Below are 16,964 nucleotides of genomic sequence, written 5' to 3'. Positions count from 1 at the left end.
CAAAGGGATTTGAGAATAAACCATCCAATGCATTCAAGCAATCCTTATAATTATTATAATTATAGCATCAAGTTCATAATAAGCATTATGCATGGACTATCCCGTAGACATACAAAGCAAGATAATAATACAACGTACATACCAGACAGGCTTTAATTAATATGGCCGGGGCTGTTAAAATACTGTTGTGTCGTTGAAACTTAATTATCCAACTGATAGCCTCCCTCACACATATATAGGGCAATATTCTAGATTTATATATTTTAACAGATACACCAAGAGAGGCCGGTATAGTGGATCAATCATATATAACTATACTCCGACCACTTCTTAGTTTTATTCTCTCTCACAGCCAACTATATAGTTATAATCCGCCTATTTGATCCACAAGTAACTTTTTTTTACAATTCAAGCTATAATTATAACTTCAGCAGTACTTCCACCCAATCATCTCCCTAAGCCTCCCAATAATTATGTTAAAACTGCCTATTTATATAGAACTAAAAACAGACAACATCAGCTATTGTATATACAGACATGCAACGGCCACAACAGCGTCCTTAACTGGTTCACCAAGGAATAAGACATAACGTTAAAAACTTGCATGGATTAAGGAAATATACACTACTATCAAGCTATGCAAACTAGAGGAACTGCAATAACAAAACCAATCCCTGATCCTAAAATTGATTATGACACAAACCTATAGCACAAACTCTAGCAGCCAACCCCAAAAAGCTGTTCTCTAAATCCACTATACCTATGCCCTTGTAACAGATGTATCGTGAACTGCATGCATAAGAACTTACCAGAACTATAGCTAGCGTTAACAATCTGCCTATAATGTTATGTATTTGTCCATTACAATTATGTGTTTTATACTCAGCGGCATCATACACAAAGTAACATGACTCGCGCACGTGATGAAGTATACTGTAAACTTACTAGTAATCTCCTAGAAAATGTTAACCATGACGTTTTTAGGGGTGCATGTACAATGACATCTGATTCTAGCTATATTCGTTTGCGTTCAATGTTCAGAGCTGCTCACTGCACACTGATAGAAGACGATCTTTTCACAAAAATCATAAATAGAGACAATAGTCGGGTTGATCCTCTTCACTTCCACTCTTTACTCACTGCTAACAAATTCTGTGCGTTGCGTAATGTGTGCGCAAGCTTGCGCAATTGACAGGATATCGTGCACAGTTTTGTGTATAGAGGTATTGGTAGTTCGACACTCTTCTCTTCTTATATTATTTATACTCTTGCCGTTAACGTATAGTGCTATATTAATGATATCTATAGTAACTAATATTATTTCTAGCACAATACGTATATACGGTATCTCACATAATACCATGGCATAGTTATAGCCATGGGTATACATGTATAACATGCACTCAGCCATAATTTTCATATAATTATCAGTTCACCAATAGTGTGTAATGCTATTCACATGCATGCACATAGTACAGGTAACAGAGCTTTTCCAGTTTGAAAGAGTATGCCCTATATAATTATTTAAATACACTAGCTGAGTTTTGAAAAAAGTGAGACAAATTGTGTGACACTATTAGATGCTTAAAACTACTGGAATTTTTTATCTGCATGTTCCCATATAATATGCATAAATGACCTGATCATGACATCTTCAGCAGATTACATCAAGAACGAAGACATTATCAAACTCCATTCTTCTATAAATAATGCTCATAGGACACATGCATGCATGCATGCATGCAGGACACCATCAATGTGTACAGATACAACCAACTGACCTCACAGAATCTATTGGTTCCTAAATTAAACAGCATTGCAGTTATAGCAGATCTATATAGTATATAATTATATATATAGAATGCACATTGTTAATTATTACAGCATAAAACAATTTATGCATGCAGTACTAGTTACCTTGCCCTAGCTGGGATTCAGATGTCTCAGTATAATTATATAGCACTGCTTCGAATAATTTTCACTTTCAGCGTCATAGTGACACACACAACTCAGAACGTCTTTCACACTCAAGCCGAACCAGAAATCCAAAATCAACAAAAATCGAAAATCAGCAAAAAAAATCTGGAGACGCAACTGCTGATTGCTTTGTTGCTTTGTGCAAAATGAGATACTTCGAAAAGACACCAATGCGCAAGACATTATCCACTTGCAATTGTACCTAAATTATATGTCTACATGCAGGATAGTCTATCATGCTCATTAGAACTTGATGCTAAGGATTGCACTGGACGTAATTATTAAAGCATGGTTTTATCAAATCTTCCTTTAATTTGATTTTCTGGTTGAGTCAGGAACTATTGATATAATTATTTTTGCACCTCTAATGCTCGAATTTCTTTTTAATCTCCCTTCGATGGCATCCTTTTTCTTCTGTACGTAACACATGCGCTTTTCTTTCTGGTTGGTTAATGGGTTTCAATTTCACCCACTGACAGATTGTCACGGTATAATATGTGTATGGTATAGTAAGCCTTTATCATTGGGGCGCTCCGATCGTTGGTATAGGGATATGCTTGCCTTCCAATATGGGGACGATTATTTTAAGAAACTGGCCTGGCACGTATTACCACAAAACTAAAACTATAAACGTAGTAAACATTGCATAACCATTACGTAATTAACACATTGTACACATCGACAGTTTATGTTGTAACTATATATGCCTGTATATACCTCTGATTCAGCACATTCTGAGTATTCCTCACTCACTCTCATATCTTCTTCAATCTCTAGTATTGCAGCATCATCTGCCTACTTCATGATATCGTCCTGCTTATCCATATGCCTACATCTATATTGTATAGCTGTAGACTATAATATAATTATACACAACAGGACTTGATTATATAATGAAGATTGTTTGTGTATCATTACTGTGTTGGATCCTGGTATAGAATTTACCTTAGTGTTATTATTAAGGGGTGTTCAACAAAATTAATTTTCAGGGTTTCTGTTTACGAATCACTGCTCTTGGAAAGTCAACAAGTTCTAGTCAATTAAAGTAACCTCAGAATTGTAAACTTGGGTATATAATTATAGGTATTAGTTGATACATGCTTGTCTAAGAACAGTACTGAACATTTTCAGGGTCAAGTTCTGTTTACGAATCACTGCATGCTCTCGGAAAGTCTAAAAAGTTGCTCAGTAAGTTCCCAGTCGATTAAATTAACCCGAGAAGAGTGTATCAACGTATTGGTTGATACCTGCTGGTCTAAAACCAGCACTAAATATACTTTCTGGGTTTCCGTTTACGAAGCACTGCTCTCGGAAAGTCTGAAAAGTTTCTCAGCTAGTTCTTGCTCAGCAAGTTCCAGTCGATTAAAGTAACCTCAGAAGAGTGTATCAACGTATTGGCTGCTACCTGTTGTCTAAGACCAGCACTAAATATATTTTCTGGGTTTCTGTTTACTAAGCACTGCTCTCGGAAAGTCAGAAAAGTTTCTCAGCAACTTCCAGTCGATTAAAGTAACCTCAGAAGAGTATATATCAACATACTGGCTGATATCTGCATGCATGCATGTCTAGACCAGCACTGAATATATTATTTTTCAGGGTTCCCGTTAATGAACCACAGCTCTCGGAAAGTCAGAAAAGTTTTTCAGCAAATTCCAGTCGATTGAAGTAACCTCAGAAGAGTATATAATTATCAACATACTGGCTGATATCTGCATGCATGTCTAGTCCAGCACTGAATATATTATTTTCAGGGTTCCTGTTAACGAATCACTGCTCTCGGAAAGTCAGAAAAGCTTCTTAGCAAGTACGTTCCAGTCGATTAAAGTAACTTAAGTATTTCAACATAACTTATTGGCTGATACATGCTTGTCTATATATTATATCAGGACTGAACATAATTATTCCAGTTCCCGTTCTCGAATCATGGCTCTCAGAAAATCAGAAAAGTGGCTCGGCGTGTTTCAGTAGAGCCAAATAACCTCAGGACAATAAATTGGGGAGTATAAGTAGGAGTTAGGTGACTGGCTGAATTAACACACCTTAAAAATGATAGATGTTAAATTCATACAAAATCTAGCTCAGTGTACAGACATAATTCATTCAGTCATTGTGCATGTAGCTAGCTAGAGTCTACTGCAGACATGTGCAAGTAGCTAGCCATATTATCGAGTCTATACTGCAGACAATGAAGAGAATGAAGAGTCTACTTACCTGACTCTTAAAACTAGGCTGGCCAGCTTTCTACTTACTTACACTGTCATGATACTAGTAGGGTGATCTGGCAACAGCATCTCATGCATTACATCTGCGCAAAGTCAAGGGTTAACCTTGGAATGCATTGCCCTGCTATGCCCACTCATTTACTCTTCACTTCCGCTTTTTCCGATTTCTGGCTTTCTGGTCCTACATGCGCATCCTTATAGCGTGAAATTTTCGAGGCACTTATAATTACCGTATAGCGCGAAATTTTCGAGGCACTTATATTTCGTGGATTAGCCTCTAAAAGCTATTTCGTTGCACAATGTTCGCGGAATGACTGCTTACCGGAAGCCACGCCTTTAAATCTATGCATGCTATAGCAGGTAATTCAATTTTCGTGGACTTAATTTTCGTGTAGGATTCTAACCCACGAAATCCGCGAAAATTAAGCCCCTCGAAAATTTCGCGCTATACGGTATTTGATTACCTGAAGCCACGCCTTTAAATCTTACAGGATACAGGAGGTCAGTCATGTGTGATGGTGTGTGGGTGGTGTGTGTTATGATGTAGCCTTGATCCTAGGCCGAGTTTTCGCTTTTATAACAGTTAGGCAGTTATGCCTCGGTGCGCATGCGCAAGCGAAGTATACGGTAGTGTGTTTGTGTGTCTGTGTGTGTGTGTGTGTAGACCGCTACAGCTGCTCAAGGATGAATCAAGTGCAAGTAAGAGTTTCTATAGGCTTCTAGTCATGTTTACTTGGATTTTAATTCGTGGATTTGCAAAATAATGCTTCGTTCTCGAGTTATGCCTAGTTTTGCTTACTTGGAATGCCATTGCAGCCTTTTCAGAAGAGCACGTAGCCAAACTTGTTTACCGTGTGTTACTACTCTACTTAGTAGTTAGCTCTGTACTAGAACGCTAGCTATTGGTAGCTGCAAGAGTGAGGATGAGAGCTGCAAGGCTCTGCTGATGGCAGCCATTAATTTTAGAATTGAACTTTTGGCATCGATGTTTTTAACAACAATCATGGTCGATCATTACCCATTCTTTGAGTTTGCATGCAGCAAAATAATTATTGCAAAAATGTTCATCAGCTATTAGTAGCTTTATGTTATGTAGCTTTGGCATCTCCACCGAGGCATCAGCACCTGCGGTGCTTTCATTATGATGGTGTGCTGCAGGAGTGTCGCAAGAATGAGATACTGATCTCCAAGCTGAGGGCCAAGGGTCTGGCCAACTAACCCACTGACTAACTGACTAGCTGTAGAACTCTCTTACCTAGATAGACTCTTGATAGTGTGTGTTAATATTGTGTGTGTTGGTAATAATCACGATTATACTGTCTATAGAGTTCATTCGAGATTGCCGAGATATAGTAATACTGATCATGAAGTGCAGAGCATATTTTGCTAGTTTATAGCACGGATCCTTCGTTGTGGCACTATATGAGTCTATTATCCCAGCCCAATCAGATTGCAGGGTTTTCTTGAATTAGTTTATAATGATGTTTACCAATGCAAGAGTTTAGATAAAGTACAAAGTCCTGAGAATACATGCACTCCTGGTGATACAATTATATAGGCAGCTATATTCATATAATTATCATAAATCTTTAGTTATAAGCTTAATTAAGTGTGTAAATTTATATCATACGATGCAATCTCATCGGCTTTAATGAGTCTTCATCATCTTGCATGCTGACTTTTCGCTGGAGATGGAAAACACTCGTCGGATTGCTCTGCATAAATAAAGTATTTCACAGAATGGCACTATAACCTACAATAGAAACAGCCGGGTCCTATGCACGCTATATACTTTATAATAATTATACCAATAGGGGTTTCACTGTCTACATAATCATAATTATATGGTATACCGCATGGTATTTTCCTGAGGTAGAAGTTGATGCAGTACTATCAATTCTCTTTCTGCACTGCTTTAGGAAGTTTGTGACCTAACAATTAGAAGAGACATAAAATGCTCAAATCAAAATGAAACACGCACCTTTTCACTCCTGAGCACATGGAAGATGAACACGAACAAGCCTTGCAGTGAGTTAAAGATAGAGAACAACCATGCAAACACAATAGTGCTGCTGTTGACTGAAAGTAGACCAAACACCCAAGTCAGCCCGAGCAATGGAAGGAGAATTATGGTGGCCTTGAAGAGTTGTCTGCATGCATGTACCAGCATTGGGATCAATATGTTACTGAAAGATGTATGATATACACTCACGAGAATAACTGTAAAGATTCCTTCTTCCCAGTTTGTTGCATGGTTGATTTTTTCAGATTATAGACACTGCGCAAAGCAGCCAAGAGGAAGAATATATTCGCCTGTATGTACAGGAGAAGGGTTTCAGTCATAAAAACTGCATGCATGAATACAGATGTGTACTCTCGAAAACTGCTGCTACAATTATCGGAAGAGACACTAAATCGAAATGGTTGATATAATTATATGAAATGCATTGCAAGCTATAGAGATCTCACCAGAACAACAAGTAGCATTGGTACAACAAATGCCCATATGGCTCCTTTATCACCGCCACCAACAGCAATCCAACAACTGAATGTATAAAGTGGACAAATCAATATTGTCAGTTGCATGTAAAGGTTACACACACGCATTGTATTGGAATTGGGGGAAGCGCTGTACATGTACGTTGTAATAGATTTTCTACCTGATAGTAAACTTACTACTCTTTTGTGCCATACTGGTCATGAATAATTCCAGCAGATATAGCCACTGGTATCACTGGAACAACTGTGTAAAAACAACAACATATACTCATGCATAATTACAAATAAGTGGATGAACCTCTTTGAGGGTTTAATACAAGTAATTTACCGGCTCTGTACATTTTGCAAAATTTGAAAACAAACATAAAATTTACCCCATCCAATAATAAAGAATATCCACCATTTCTTGGATATTCGGTTGAAGACAACCACCAACATGAGATAGAGCATGATTCCCTCACACAACATCCAAAAGAACACAGTAGTGAACAAGTAGTGAAGGAGAGCAGCCACAAACACACACGCTACCTGCAAGTCATGGAGTATTTACATTCGCGATGTCATAAGCATTCGCAAATGGAGTATATATATATATATAGTACATATACATATACATAAGGCTCATTAATTTGAAAAACTTCAACTTCAGCATAATTATGCATGCTCATAATGATGAACTGTACAAGCTGCAGTGTAGCTATAATTATATATATACTGCACAGTTCATGTTACATGACTCAAGTTGCACCTTGTTGGCCACAGCAGTCTCCACTCCTGACAGGAACACCACATAACCAAGGAGCAAAGAAATAGACAGGTTGAGATGGATGAAGTTATGAACCTTGGTCAACAGCTCTTTTCTACATAGCAAGGTTTTATATGTATACAACTCCCTTTAATAATTACCTCAATGTCAAGAAATAGAATATAGACAAAAGAAGAAAAAAGATGGAGATGAAACAACCAGCGTAAGTCACCACTGATAGAGCAAACCTGATCTCAGGAGTTGTGTCCTACAAAAGAACAAACTATAACTATGAATAGTATTCGCTGCATGAGGCTCACATTCAGTGCTCCAGTGACATCCACTAGAACAGCAAATGCTGTGAAATGACTGCTCTCACAGACAACATTATATACTCTCATTTGCTCGTCTTCATCCACACTGACTGTAGTCACACCTTCCGTGGACCACGTGCTGTTGGCAGCATCACTGACACAATATAATGATAAGTGTAGTGTAATTTGACATTGGAAGGACAGCTCACCTAGAAACACTCCAAAATACACATCTTGCATTTTCAACAACTTCATCTTCATAAAACTGCACGCATGAATAAGTGTCACTCGTAAGTCCAACTGATGGTATTATGTTATAACAACCTTTTGGGTGGTGAATCTGAAGGTTGCTCGTGTCTGAGAGTTATTTAACTTCACATTGGAGAAGACTTGACTAGAAATAACCTGTGATACTGGTCTGGTGGTGTTCCTGTGTAAGCATACAATGAGACTGAGCAGAACATGACTTAGTACTGTACATTTCAAGATTGGTGTTTGGAAGAAAATCCTCCAAGTTGGAAAATAGAATGTTGACTGCTGTAACATTCCCCTCTGAAGATTGAGATAAACAAAATCAATGGTTAAAGTGTATAATTATAAAATACCTTGAGAGCCTCTCTCCGCAAGAAGAGCAGCTGATATGGTACTTTGAGCTGAGCCTGTTTCTTCACTGACTTTTACAACTTCAGGAAAGATAATGTCATCCAAACTAGTGGGGTCAACTTCCATTGCTGATAGAACTGGACGGTATATGCAATACTATCATGCATCACCCTTGCACAGCATAATAAGCTAATGGTGAAGTATACACATACCGATGTTCTGTCTCACAAGTGTGATCTCCGTCACGTTGCCTGTATCCACAGCTTCACTCCTTAGTGCCAATGACACATACTGACCATATAACTCTGCACTCAACAGCAATTGCTGACTCTCAGCAGCAGAATCCTGAAGTATATACCGTAAATTTATCGGACAGCAAAAAATAATTATTTTGGAAATTGTCCGGGTATAATTGGAACAGATTTTTATACAGCATGCGAAGTGTCCGGAATAATTAGAACAAGCAAGCAGCTGCACACGAGCTAGCTAAGTTTAATAGACCAGTGTGCGACTGAATAGTTGCACTAGCTATCTAAAACTAGCTACTCAAAGCTATCTAACTGCAGCACTCTAAGTCTTACTTGCCGTCTATGAATGTAATTCAACTTTTCAAAGTATTGTCCGGATATTTAGAACAAATGTAATATTAAAGCACTGGAGTGTCCGTTGTATTAGAACAACGAAAATTGCCCAAAAGAGTGTCCGGGGTAATTAGAAGTGTCCGATAAATTACGATACTTAAATTTATGTTTATCTGTGCCATTATTATACCTCTTGTAATCTTTCCCATCCTCCGGTATTCCTCTCATCAAGAACATTGTTGAAAATGTTCATAACTTCCTGCAAGATCCAACTATTTAAACAAAAGGGAAGTGCTTCGTATAACTATAGTCTTACTTCACTAAAATTCAGAGAAGACACAGGGCTAGCAATCTCAACGTTTTGAACGAGGTAGTTCACACTTGACTTGACGATCATATTAGTAGTGCTGAGGTCTTGGGGGAATATGGTGGAGTCTCCTGTTGCATTTACACTAGTAGCCTCCGCAAGAGAAACAAGAAGGTTGTCAACTTCATTCTGAGATGCATTGTTCTGAGATGCATTTCTAGAAAACAGTTCATTTGCCTGAAGGGGAGGAATAGAAACTACAGTTGGTGCATGAAAGATTGTTATCAATAGTATATATACGTTCTATATATAGATGACATGCATTGCATATAGTTATTCTTTTGTAAAGCCATGCAATAACTGCAAAGTCTCACCGTGTTACTAAGTGAGATTATCACTTCCCTAGTGCAGTTATCAGTGTTCACTGCTTCCCAGACACCTTCAAGTGTACAGAAACGAGTCGCAATACCTATATACACATGCATCAACACACAGTCACATAGAATGATATAATGATACCTAAAGTTGTTCCATTTCCAGATTGTGGGCATTGCTGGGAATAGGAAAAGCCAGCCAAAGTGGTAGGGAAGGAAAGCTCCCACACAGAGTCTATTTCAGCTTCACACTGAACCACGCCTATAGAGAAAAATATACTCAGATTATAATGTCAGCTATAGTTGCTATGACTATGAATGAGTGTATATAAACAATGAGTGGCAGTGTATATAATACTGTACACACGCATCACATTAACTTACGTTGACAAGTTGGTACAGGCTCCCACATCCTATTAGCCATACAGGTAGCCATTGCTGTGGTGACTCCAGTGGAGACCTCATACCCACTGACACAAGTGTAGGTCACCACTCCATTGAGCATTGTGTCAGGTGAGGGTGCTCCAGGAGAGCCATTAGAGACAGAGGGAGGTGTCCCACAATCAATGGCTGCACAGAACAGAGTAACTGGACCAGCCTAACACACTCAGACAATAACTCACGATCCATAGTACAGGCTGGCTCAGGTTCCCAGCTCCCATTAGCCTGACAAGTTATGGTGGCTGATCCAGAGATACTGAACCCACTAGTGGTGCAGGTGTAGGTGGTCGTCTCTCCAAATGTTGTACCAGCTAGTGTCCTACTACCATCAGAAATGGTGGGAGGGGCTCCACAGTCAACAGCTGGGGAATCAGGAGGATTGTATAGCGTATTAATGTGTGGAAATTTTTGTATTTTTCGCATTGAGAGCATGCATGTATTAATCCAAAAATTAAAACTATTATGCACAAGAGGTGTACGAATATTTAGAATAAGGATTGAGTAATGGTACAGTAGTAGGACATAAGACCATACAAGCTTACGATTACAAGTAGGTGCACTAGAGCTCCACTGTCCACCAGCCCCACAAGTCCTAGTAGTGTCTCCAGTCAGCATGTAGCCAGTGTTACAGGTGTAGGTAGCAGTGCTCCCAAAGGTGGTAGTAGTTACATCAACCATACCATTGGAGGGGTCGGTGAGGGGGCCACAGTCAACAGCTTAGAGGGTAAAGGTGGTAATTAAATGTTAGATGTAATATAGACTTTTGCAACATACGATCACAAATGGGTGGATTAGGAGTCCAGCCTCCATTTGCCCCACAAGTCCTGGTGTTACTGCCAGTCAGAGTGTATCCAGTGTTACAGGTGTAGGTAGCAGTCATCATGAAGGTGGTTCCAGAGGATGTGTCCACTGCTCCATTGGAGGGGGCGTACAGGGAACCACAGTCAACAGCTACATTGTGAATGAGAATGGACTCATAAGATCATTATCTAATTTAACTTACAAGTACATGTCGGATCACTGCCACTCCACACTCCATCACTCCCACAAGTCCTGATGCTGCTGCCTCCAGTCAGATTGTATCCAGTGTCACAGGCGTAGGTGGCAGTACTTTCAAGGTTGTTGCTAGGTACATCAACTATTCCATTGGTGGGGTCAGTGAGAGTTGGACAGGTGACAACTGCAGGAAGGAAGAGGACCATCAGTGTACACAATGAACAAGAGATGATAACGTACTATCACAAGTTGGAGCAGTCCCACTCCAGTCTCCATTAACCTCACAAACTCTAATTACATCTCCAGTCAGCATGTAGCCAGTGTTACAGGTGTAGTTAGCAACGGTACCAAAGTTGTTGTTAGGCACACTGACCATTCCATTGGTGGGGTCAGAGAGGGCTGAGCAGGTGACAACTGCAGGGAAGAAGAGGCAATTAAAACACTGTACACAATGAACAAGAGATGATAACGTACTATCACAAGCTGGTTCATTGCCACTCCACATTCTATCCGCCTGACAAGTCCTAGTGTTTGTTCCATTCAGATTGTAGCCAGTGTTACAGCTGTAAGTAGCATTCATATTAAAAGTGGTTCCAGAGGATGTGTTCACTACTCCATCAGTGGGGTCAGTGAGGTCACCACAGTCAACAGCTACAGTGTATAAGAATGAGATCATAAAGTATAGAGCAATATAATTTAACGTACTATCACAAGTTGGAGCAGACCCACTCCAGTCTCCACTATCCTGACACATTCTGGTCATATCTCCATTCAGCATGTAGCCAGTTTCACACGTGTAGGAAGCATTGCTACCAAAGTTTCCAATACGTATAGTAACCAAGCCATTGTCCGGGCCAGTGAGGTCGCCACAGTTAATAACTAAAGGAAAAAACGGTTCTTAAAAACAAGAGATTGTGAGGTTGTTTAAACTTACGATTACAAGCTACACTGCCACTCCACATTCCAGTAGCCTCACAAGTCCTAGTGGCATCTCCAGTCAGATTGTGGCCACGGTTACAAGTGTAGGTGGCAATGCTCCCAAAGTTGTTGCTAGGCACATCAACCATTCCATTGGTGGGGTCAGAGAGGGCTGGACAGGTGACAACTGCAGGGAAGAAGAGGCCGCAATGCAACAGTGTACACAATGAACAAGAGATGATAACGTTCATTACGTACTATCACAAGCAGGTTCACTGCCACTCCAGTCTGTATCAGCTTGACAAGTCCTAGTGTTGCTTCCAGTCAGAGTGTACCCAGTGTTACAGGTGTAGGTAGCAGTCCTCATGAAGGTGGTTCCAGAGGATGTGTCCACTGCTCCATTGGAGGGGTCAGAGAGAGAGCCACAATCCACAGCTACATTGTGAATGAGCATGGATTCAGATTATCATTACATAATTTAACTTACGAGTACATGTTGGATCACTGCCACTCCACACTCCATCACTCCCACAAGTCCTGGTGCTGCTGCCTCCAGTTAGATTGTATCCAGTGTCACAGGCGTAGGTGGCAGTACTTTCAAAGTTGTTGCTAGGTACATCAACCGTTCCATTGGTGGGGTCAGTGAGAGTTGGACAGGTGACAACTGCAGGAAGGAATAGGACCATGATCAGTGTACACAATGAACAAGAGATGATAACATACTATCACAAGTTGGAGCAGTCCCGCTCCAGTCTCCATTAACCTCACAAACTCTAATTACATCTCCAGTCAGCATGTAGCCAGTGTTACACGTGTAGTTAGCAACGGTCCCAAAGTTGTTGTTGGGCACATCAACCATTCCATTATTAGGGTCAGAGAGAGCTGGACAGGTGACAACTGCAGGGAAGAAGAGGCAATTAAAACAGTGTACACGCAATGAACAAGAGATGATAACGTACTATCACAAGCTGGTTCATTGCCACTCCACATTCTATCCGCCTGACAAGTCCTAGCGTTTGTTCCATTTAGATTGTAGCCAGTGTTACAGCTGTAAGTGGCATTCATATTAAAAGTGGTTCCAGAGGATGTGTTCACTGCTCCATCAGTGGGGTCAGTGAGGTCACTACAGTCAACAGCTACAGTGTATAAGAATGAGATCATAAAGTATAGAGCAATATAATTTAACGTACTATCACAAGTTGGAGCAGACCCACTCCAGTCTCCATTATCCTGACACATTCTGGTCATATCTCCATTCAGCATGTAGCCAGTTTCACACGTGTAGGAAGCATTGCTACCAAAGTTTCCAATACGTATAGTGACCAAGCCATTGTCCGGGCCAGTGAGGTCGCCACAGTTAATAACTAAAGGAAAGAACGGTTCTTAAAAACAAGAGATTGCGAGGTTGTTTAAACTTACGATTACAAGCTACACTGCCACTCCACATTCCAGTAGCCTCACAAGTCCTAGTGGCATCTCCAGTCAGATTGTGGCCACGGTTACAAGTGTAGGTGGCAATGCTCCCAAAGTTGTTGCTAGGCACATCAACCATTCCATTGGTGGGGTCAGAGAGAGCTGGACAGGTGACAACTGCAGGGAAGAAGAGGCCGCAATGCAACAATGTACACAATGAACAAGATATGATAACGTTCATTACGTACTATCACAAGCTGGTTCACTGCCACTCCAGTCTGTATCAGCTTGACAAGTCCTGGTGTTGCTGCCAGTCAGAGTGTACCCAGTGTTACAGGTGTAGGTAGCAGTCCTCATGAAGGTGGTTCCAGAGGATGTGTCCACTGCTCCATTGGAGGGGTCAGAGAGAGAGCCACAATCCACAGCTACATTGTGTATATGAGAATGGATTCAGATCATCATTACATAATTTAACTTACGAGTACACGTTGGATCACTGCCACTCCACACTCCATCACTCCCACAAGTCCTGGTGGTGCTGCCTCCAGTCAGATTGTGGCCATGGACACAGGCATAGGTGGCATTGCTCATGAAGGTGTTGTTAGGCACATCAACCATTCCATTGTTGGGGTCAGAGAGAGCTGGACAGGTGACAACTGCAGGGAAGAAGAGGCAATCAAAACAGAGAACAAGAGATGATAACGTACTATCACATGTTGGAGCAGACCCACTCCAGTCTCCCTTAGCCTGACAAGTTCTGGTCATATTTCCAGTCAGAGTGTAGCCAGTGTTACAAGAGTAGGTAGCAGTGCTCTCAAATGTGGTAGTGGGTGTATTAACGGCCATACCATTGGAGGGGTCAGTGAGGGGGCCACAGTCAACAACTGAGGGACAGATTCTGCATTCATGAGGACAAGATAACCATCTACTGTACATACCAACACAAGTAGGCTCCATGAGTGTCCAGCTCCCACCAGCCCCACACATTCTGGTGGTGTCTCCAGTCAGAGTGTAGCCATTGTTACAGGTGTAGGTAGCAGTCATCATGAAGGTGGTTCCAGAGGATGTGTCCACTGTTCCATTGGTAACAGTTAGAGCTCCACAGTCAACAACTAAACAACAAAACATGGCCAAGCTTTCTGGTTATAGACAGTGTACTCACGATTACAAGCAGGTTCTGACCCATTCCAGTCTCCACTAGCCTGACAAACCCTGGTCTGATCTCCACTACGTGTGTAGCCATTGTCACAGCTGTAGGTAGCAGTACTTTGGTAGGTGGTTCCTGTTGTCATGACTCCTCCATTGGTAGGAGCACTCAATGAGCCACAATCAACCACTGTTAGGAGCATTTACATTTTACATACAGCCTATTGAGAAATACCAAACCTGTACAAGTTGAACTAATTATCAGTCTATCTGTACCTAATAGGTATATGACTGCATGTATGTAAGACTTAAATTACCTGTACACACTGGTGCTGCACTCCAGCTCCCATTAGCCTGACAAGTTATCGTGGCTGATCCTGACCTTTGATACCCAGTGTTGCAGGAGTAGGTAGCCATTGCTCCGAATGTGGTACCAGTGAAAGTCCTGCCACTATTGATAACAGTAGGAGGGTTGCCACAGGGGACAGCTGAATGGGAGGGAAATCATCATAATATTATTGGGAACATCAATTTTAATCACATACGGTTACAAGTGAGGAGTTCTCCACTCCACATTCTGTCAGACTGACAGGTCTTAGTGGTACTAGTGGATGAGGACAGTTGGTACCCAGTGGTAGTACAGCTGTGTGTAGCCGTGGTTCCCTCTAGTATAGGGGAAGTAGCTGGAGTGTAACCAATCACTCCATTGGTGAGGGTGAGGCCAGGACAGATGGCTGTGGGGGGTCTTACAATTAACACACTGTCAGCACAAATACACACATCCCCCTCACCAGTACAGACAGGGTCATCTCCAGTGCTCCATCCACTGACAGTACACACCCTCATCATCAATCCAGTCACCTGGTAGCCAGTGGTACAGGTGTAGGTAGCCATGGAGTCCACAGCTCTGGGGATGGTGGTGTCACTGTATATCACTGCTCCATTGGTTGGTACAGGGAGGTTTGGACAGATCACTGCAACAAAATAATAGTAATAATGTTGCTTTCATTATATCCACACTGAATGGACTCACGCTGACAAGTTGGTTCACTGCCACTCCAGGTTCCATCAGCTTGACACATCCTAGTGGTGTCTCCATTGATAGTGTAGCCAGTGTTACAGGTGTAGGTTGCAGTGCTTCCAAAGTTGTTACTAGGTACGTTGACTGCTCCATTACGGTTAGTGAGGGTTGGACAGGTGACAACTGGAGGAGAGACAAAGGCCACAGCAATAGTGTATGTAATGAACAAGTGATGATAACGTACTTGTACAAGTGAGTTTAGACCCACTCCACATTCCATCACTCCCACAAGTCCTGGTGTTGCTGCCAGTCACAGTGTATCCAGTGATACAAGTGTAGGTAGCCACGGTGTTCACTGGTCTAGGGTCCATGGTTTCCGTATTATAGCCAATCATTCCATTGGTTGGAGCAGTCAAGTGGTGAGAGCAGGTGGTATTGGAAGCTAGAATAAATAACACAAACACAAGAGATTAATGTCAGATTGCCACAATAATAATAAAGCCAATTCAACACTCTCACCTATACAAGGTTGTTCACTGCCAATCCAAACACCACCACTACACGTCCTCACTGAGGTACCGCCAGTTTCCAAGCCAACACCAGTACAAATTCTAAAGTAGGTAGCCACAGTAGTAACTCGTCTGTAGCCATTAGCTGATACAGTGCTGTAGCTGATCACTCCATTTTGTAGATCAGTGGGGTCTGGACAGGCACCCCCTGTGAGATAATGAGAATGGTTGGTACTGTATGTGTGAGGAGGTCCCATACCTGCACACACCAGAGGTGACCCGGACCAGTCACCCACACCACCCAGACTATTACTAGTCACTCCACAGGTCCTGGTACTGACGTCAGTGGTGAGGGCAGACCCAGCCTCACAGGTGTGAGTGGCCACAGTGTTCTCACCCAGTGTTGGGTCAGAGTAGGAGATCACTCCATTCATCAGTGGGAGGGTGGAGCACAGAACTGGAGAACACAAATCATGCAACAGACTAGGTGTGCACAATTTATTCTGGGCTGTATACAGATGTAGAGTCAGCAGTCAATATATATATTCACACCCGTATCAATCAATGGAAATTGCATCTACAGTAAAGTTGCAAAACAGAAGTGGTCCCCTCACAGATAATGGCTGCAAGGAAGGGCTATAGATAACAACTTAATTGCTGCATGGAAGGAAATCCTATAGAAACCTTCCTTGCCGGAATTAGAGCTGCATAAGGGCTTTCACTGAAACTATATAGATCTACATATCAAGAGTAGATACTCTTATCTACTCTTGATTGTATCTATATTCGATCAAACCAATCAATATGCGACTGCCTAATAGTACTTAATTCTGATATTAATATTGGCGTGAATTGATTGACTCTATACATGTAAATTATTGCAAGCACTTGGGAACTG

At 41.3% G+C, this 16,964-nt stretch overlaps 2 protein-coding genes across 3 annotated transcripts in view; one reads left to right on the top strand and one right to left on the bottom strand.

The window, feature by feature from the left end:
- Nucleotides 1-16,964, top strand: part of LOC135334852 (CXXC motif containing zinc binding protein-like) — a 171,553-nt gene that overhangs the window by 41,504 nt on the left and 113,085 nt on the right. The window lies entirely within an intron of this gene.
- The window catches only part of LOC135334760 (sushi, von Willebrand factor type A, EGF and pentraxin domain-containing protein 1-like), a 39,892-nt gene that overhangs the window by 18,735 nt on the left and 4,193 nt on the right, over nt 1-16,964 (bottom strand). Inside the window, exons 13-58 of one of the 2 annotated variants that reach the window (XM_064530044.1) lie at nt 16,326-16,523; nt 16,077-16,274; nt 15,802-15,999; nt 15,570-15,740; nt 15,328-15,510; nt 15,082-15,270; nt 14,854-15,024; nt 14,553-14,726; nt 14,329-14,502; nt 14,098-14,274; nt 13,870-14,046; nt 13,639-13,815; nt 13,397-13,567; nt 13,168-13,341; nt 12,937-13,113; nt 12,701-12,874; nt 12,465-12,641; nt 12,236-12,412; nt 11,994-12,164; nt 11,765-11,938; nt 11,534-11,710; nt 11,300-11,473; nt 11,067-11,243; nt 10,838-11,014; nt 10,606-10,779; nt 10,246-10,425; nt 10,007-10,192; nt 9,768-9,884; nt 9,623-9,717; nt 9,258-9,485; nt 9,132-9,200; nt 8,573-8,705; nt 8,363-8,497; nt 8,237-8,309; nt 8,082-8,187; nt 7,967-8,022; nt 7,764-7,911; nt 7,605-7,711; nt 7,447-7,558; nt 7,073-7,226; nt 6,876-6,942; nt 6,669-6,744; nt 6,412-6,512; nt 6,181-6,349; nt 6,053-6,130; nt 5,452-5,914 (exon numbers count right to left, since the gene is read on the bottom strand). In XM_064530044.1, coding sequence (XP_064386114.1) covers nt 5,819-5,914; nt 6,053-6,130; nt 6,181-6,349; nt 6,412-6,512; nt 6,669-6,744; nt 6,876-6,942; nt 7,073-7,226; nt 7,447-7,558; nt 7,605-7,711; nt 7,764-7,911; nt 7,967-8,022; nt 8,082-8,187; nt 8,237-8,309; nt 8,363-8,497; nt 8,573-8,705; nt 9,132-9,200; nt 9,258-9,485; nt 9,623-9,717; nt 9,768-9,884; nt 10,007-10,192; nt 10,246-10,425; nt 10,606-10,779; nt 10,838-11,014; nt 11,067-11,243; nt 11,300-11,473; nt 11,534-11,710; nt 11,765-11,938; nt 11,994-12,164; nt 12,236-12,412; nt 12,465-12,641; nt 12,701-12,874; nt 12,937-13,113; nt 13,168-13,341; nt 13,397-13,567; nt 13,639-13,815; nt 13,870-14,046; nt 14,098-14,274; nt 14,329-14,502; nt 14,553-14,726; nt 14,854-15,024; nt 15,082-15,270; nt 15,328-15,510; nt 15,570-15,740; nt 15,802-15,999; nt 16,077-16,274; nt 16,326-16,523 — 6,947 coding nt within the window. In that variant the 3' untranslated portion in view covers nt 5,452-5,818. Of the gene's footprint in view, nt 1-5,451; nt 5,915-6,052; nt 6,131-6,180; nt 6,350-6,411; nt 6,513-6,668; nt 6,745-6,875; nt 6,943-7,072; nt 7,227-7,446; nt 7,559-7,604; nt 7,712-7,763; nt 7,912-7,966; nt 8,023-8,081; nt 8,188-8,236; nt 8,310-8,362; nt 8,498-8,572; nt 8,706-9,131; nt 9,201-9,257; nt 9,486-9,622; nt 9,718-9,767; nt 9,885-10,006; nt 10,193-10,245; nt 10,426-10,605; nt 10,780-10,837; nt 11,015-11,066; nt 11,244-11,299; nt 11,474-11,533; nt 11,711-11,764; nt 11,939-11,993; nt 12,165-12,235; nt 12,413-12,464; nt 12,642-12,700; nt 12,875-12,936; nt 13,114-13,167; nt 13,342-13,396; nt 13,568-13,638; nt 13,816-13,869; nt 14,047-14,097; nt 14,275-14,328; nt 14,503-14,552; nt 14,727-14,853; nt 15,025-15,081; nt 15,271-15,327; nt 15,511-15,569; nt 15,741-15,801; nt 16,000-16,076; nt 16,275-16,325; nt 16,524-16,964 lie in introns of those variants that run through there. The other variant, XM_064530043.1, reaches the window with a different exon arrangement.

This window comes from Halichondria panicea, chromosome 4 (assembly GCF_963675165.1).
Source record: "Halichondria panicea chromosome 4, odHalPani1.1, whole genome shotgun sequence".
NCBI lineage: Eukaryota > Metazoa > Porifera > Demospongiae > Suberitida > Halichondriidae > Halichondria > Halichondria panicea.
The sequence above is the reverse complement of the archived record's forward strand: the minus strand, read 5'-3'. Positions and strand labels throughout refer to the sequence as shown.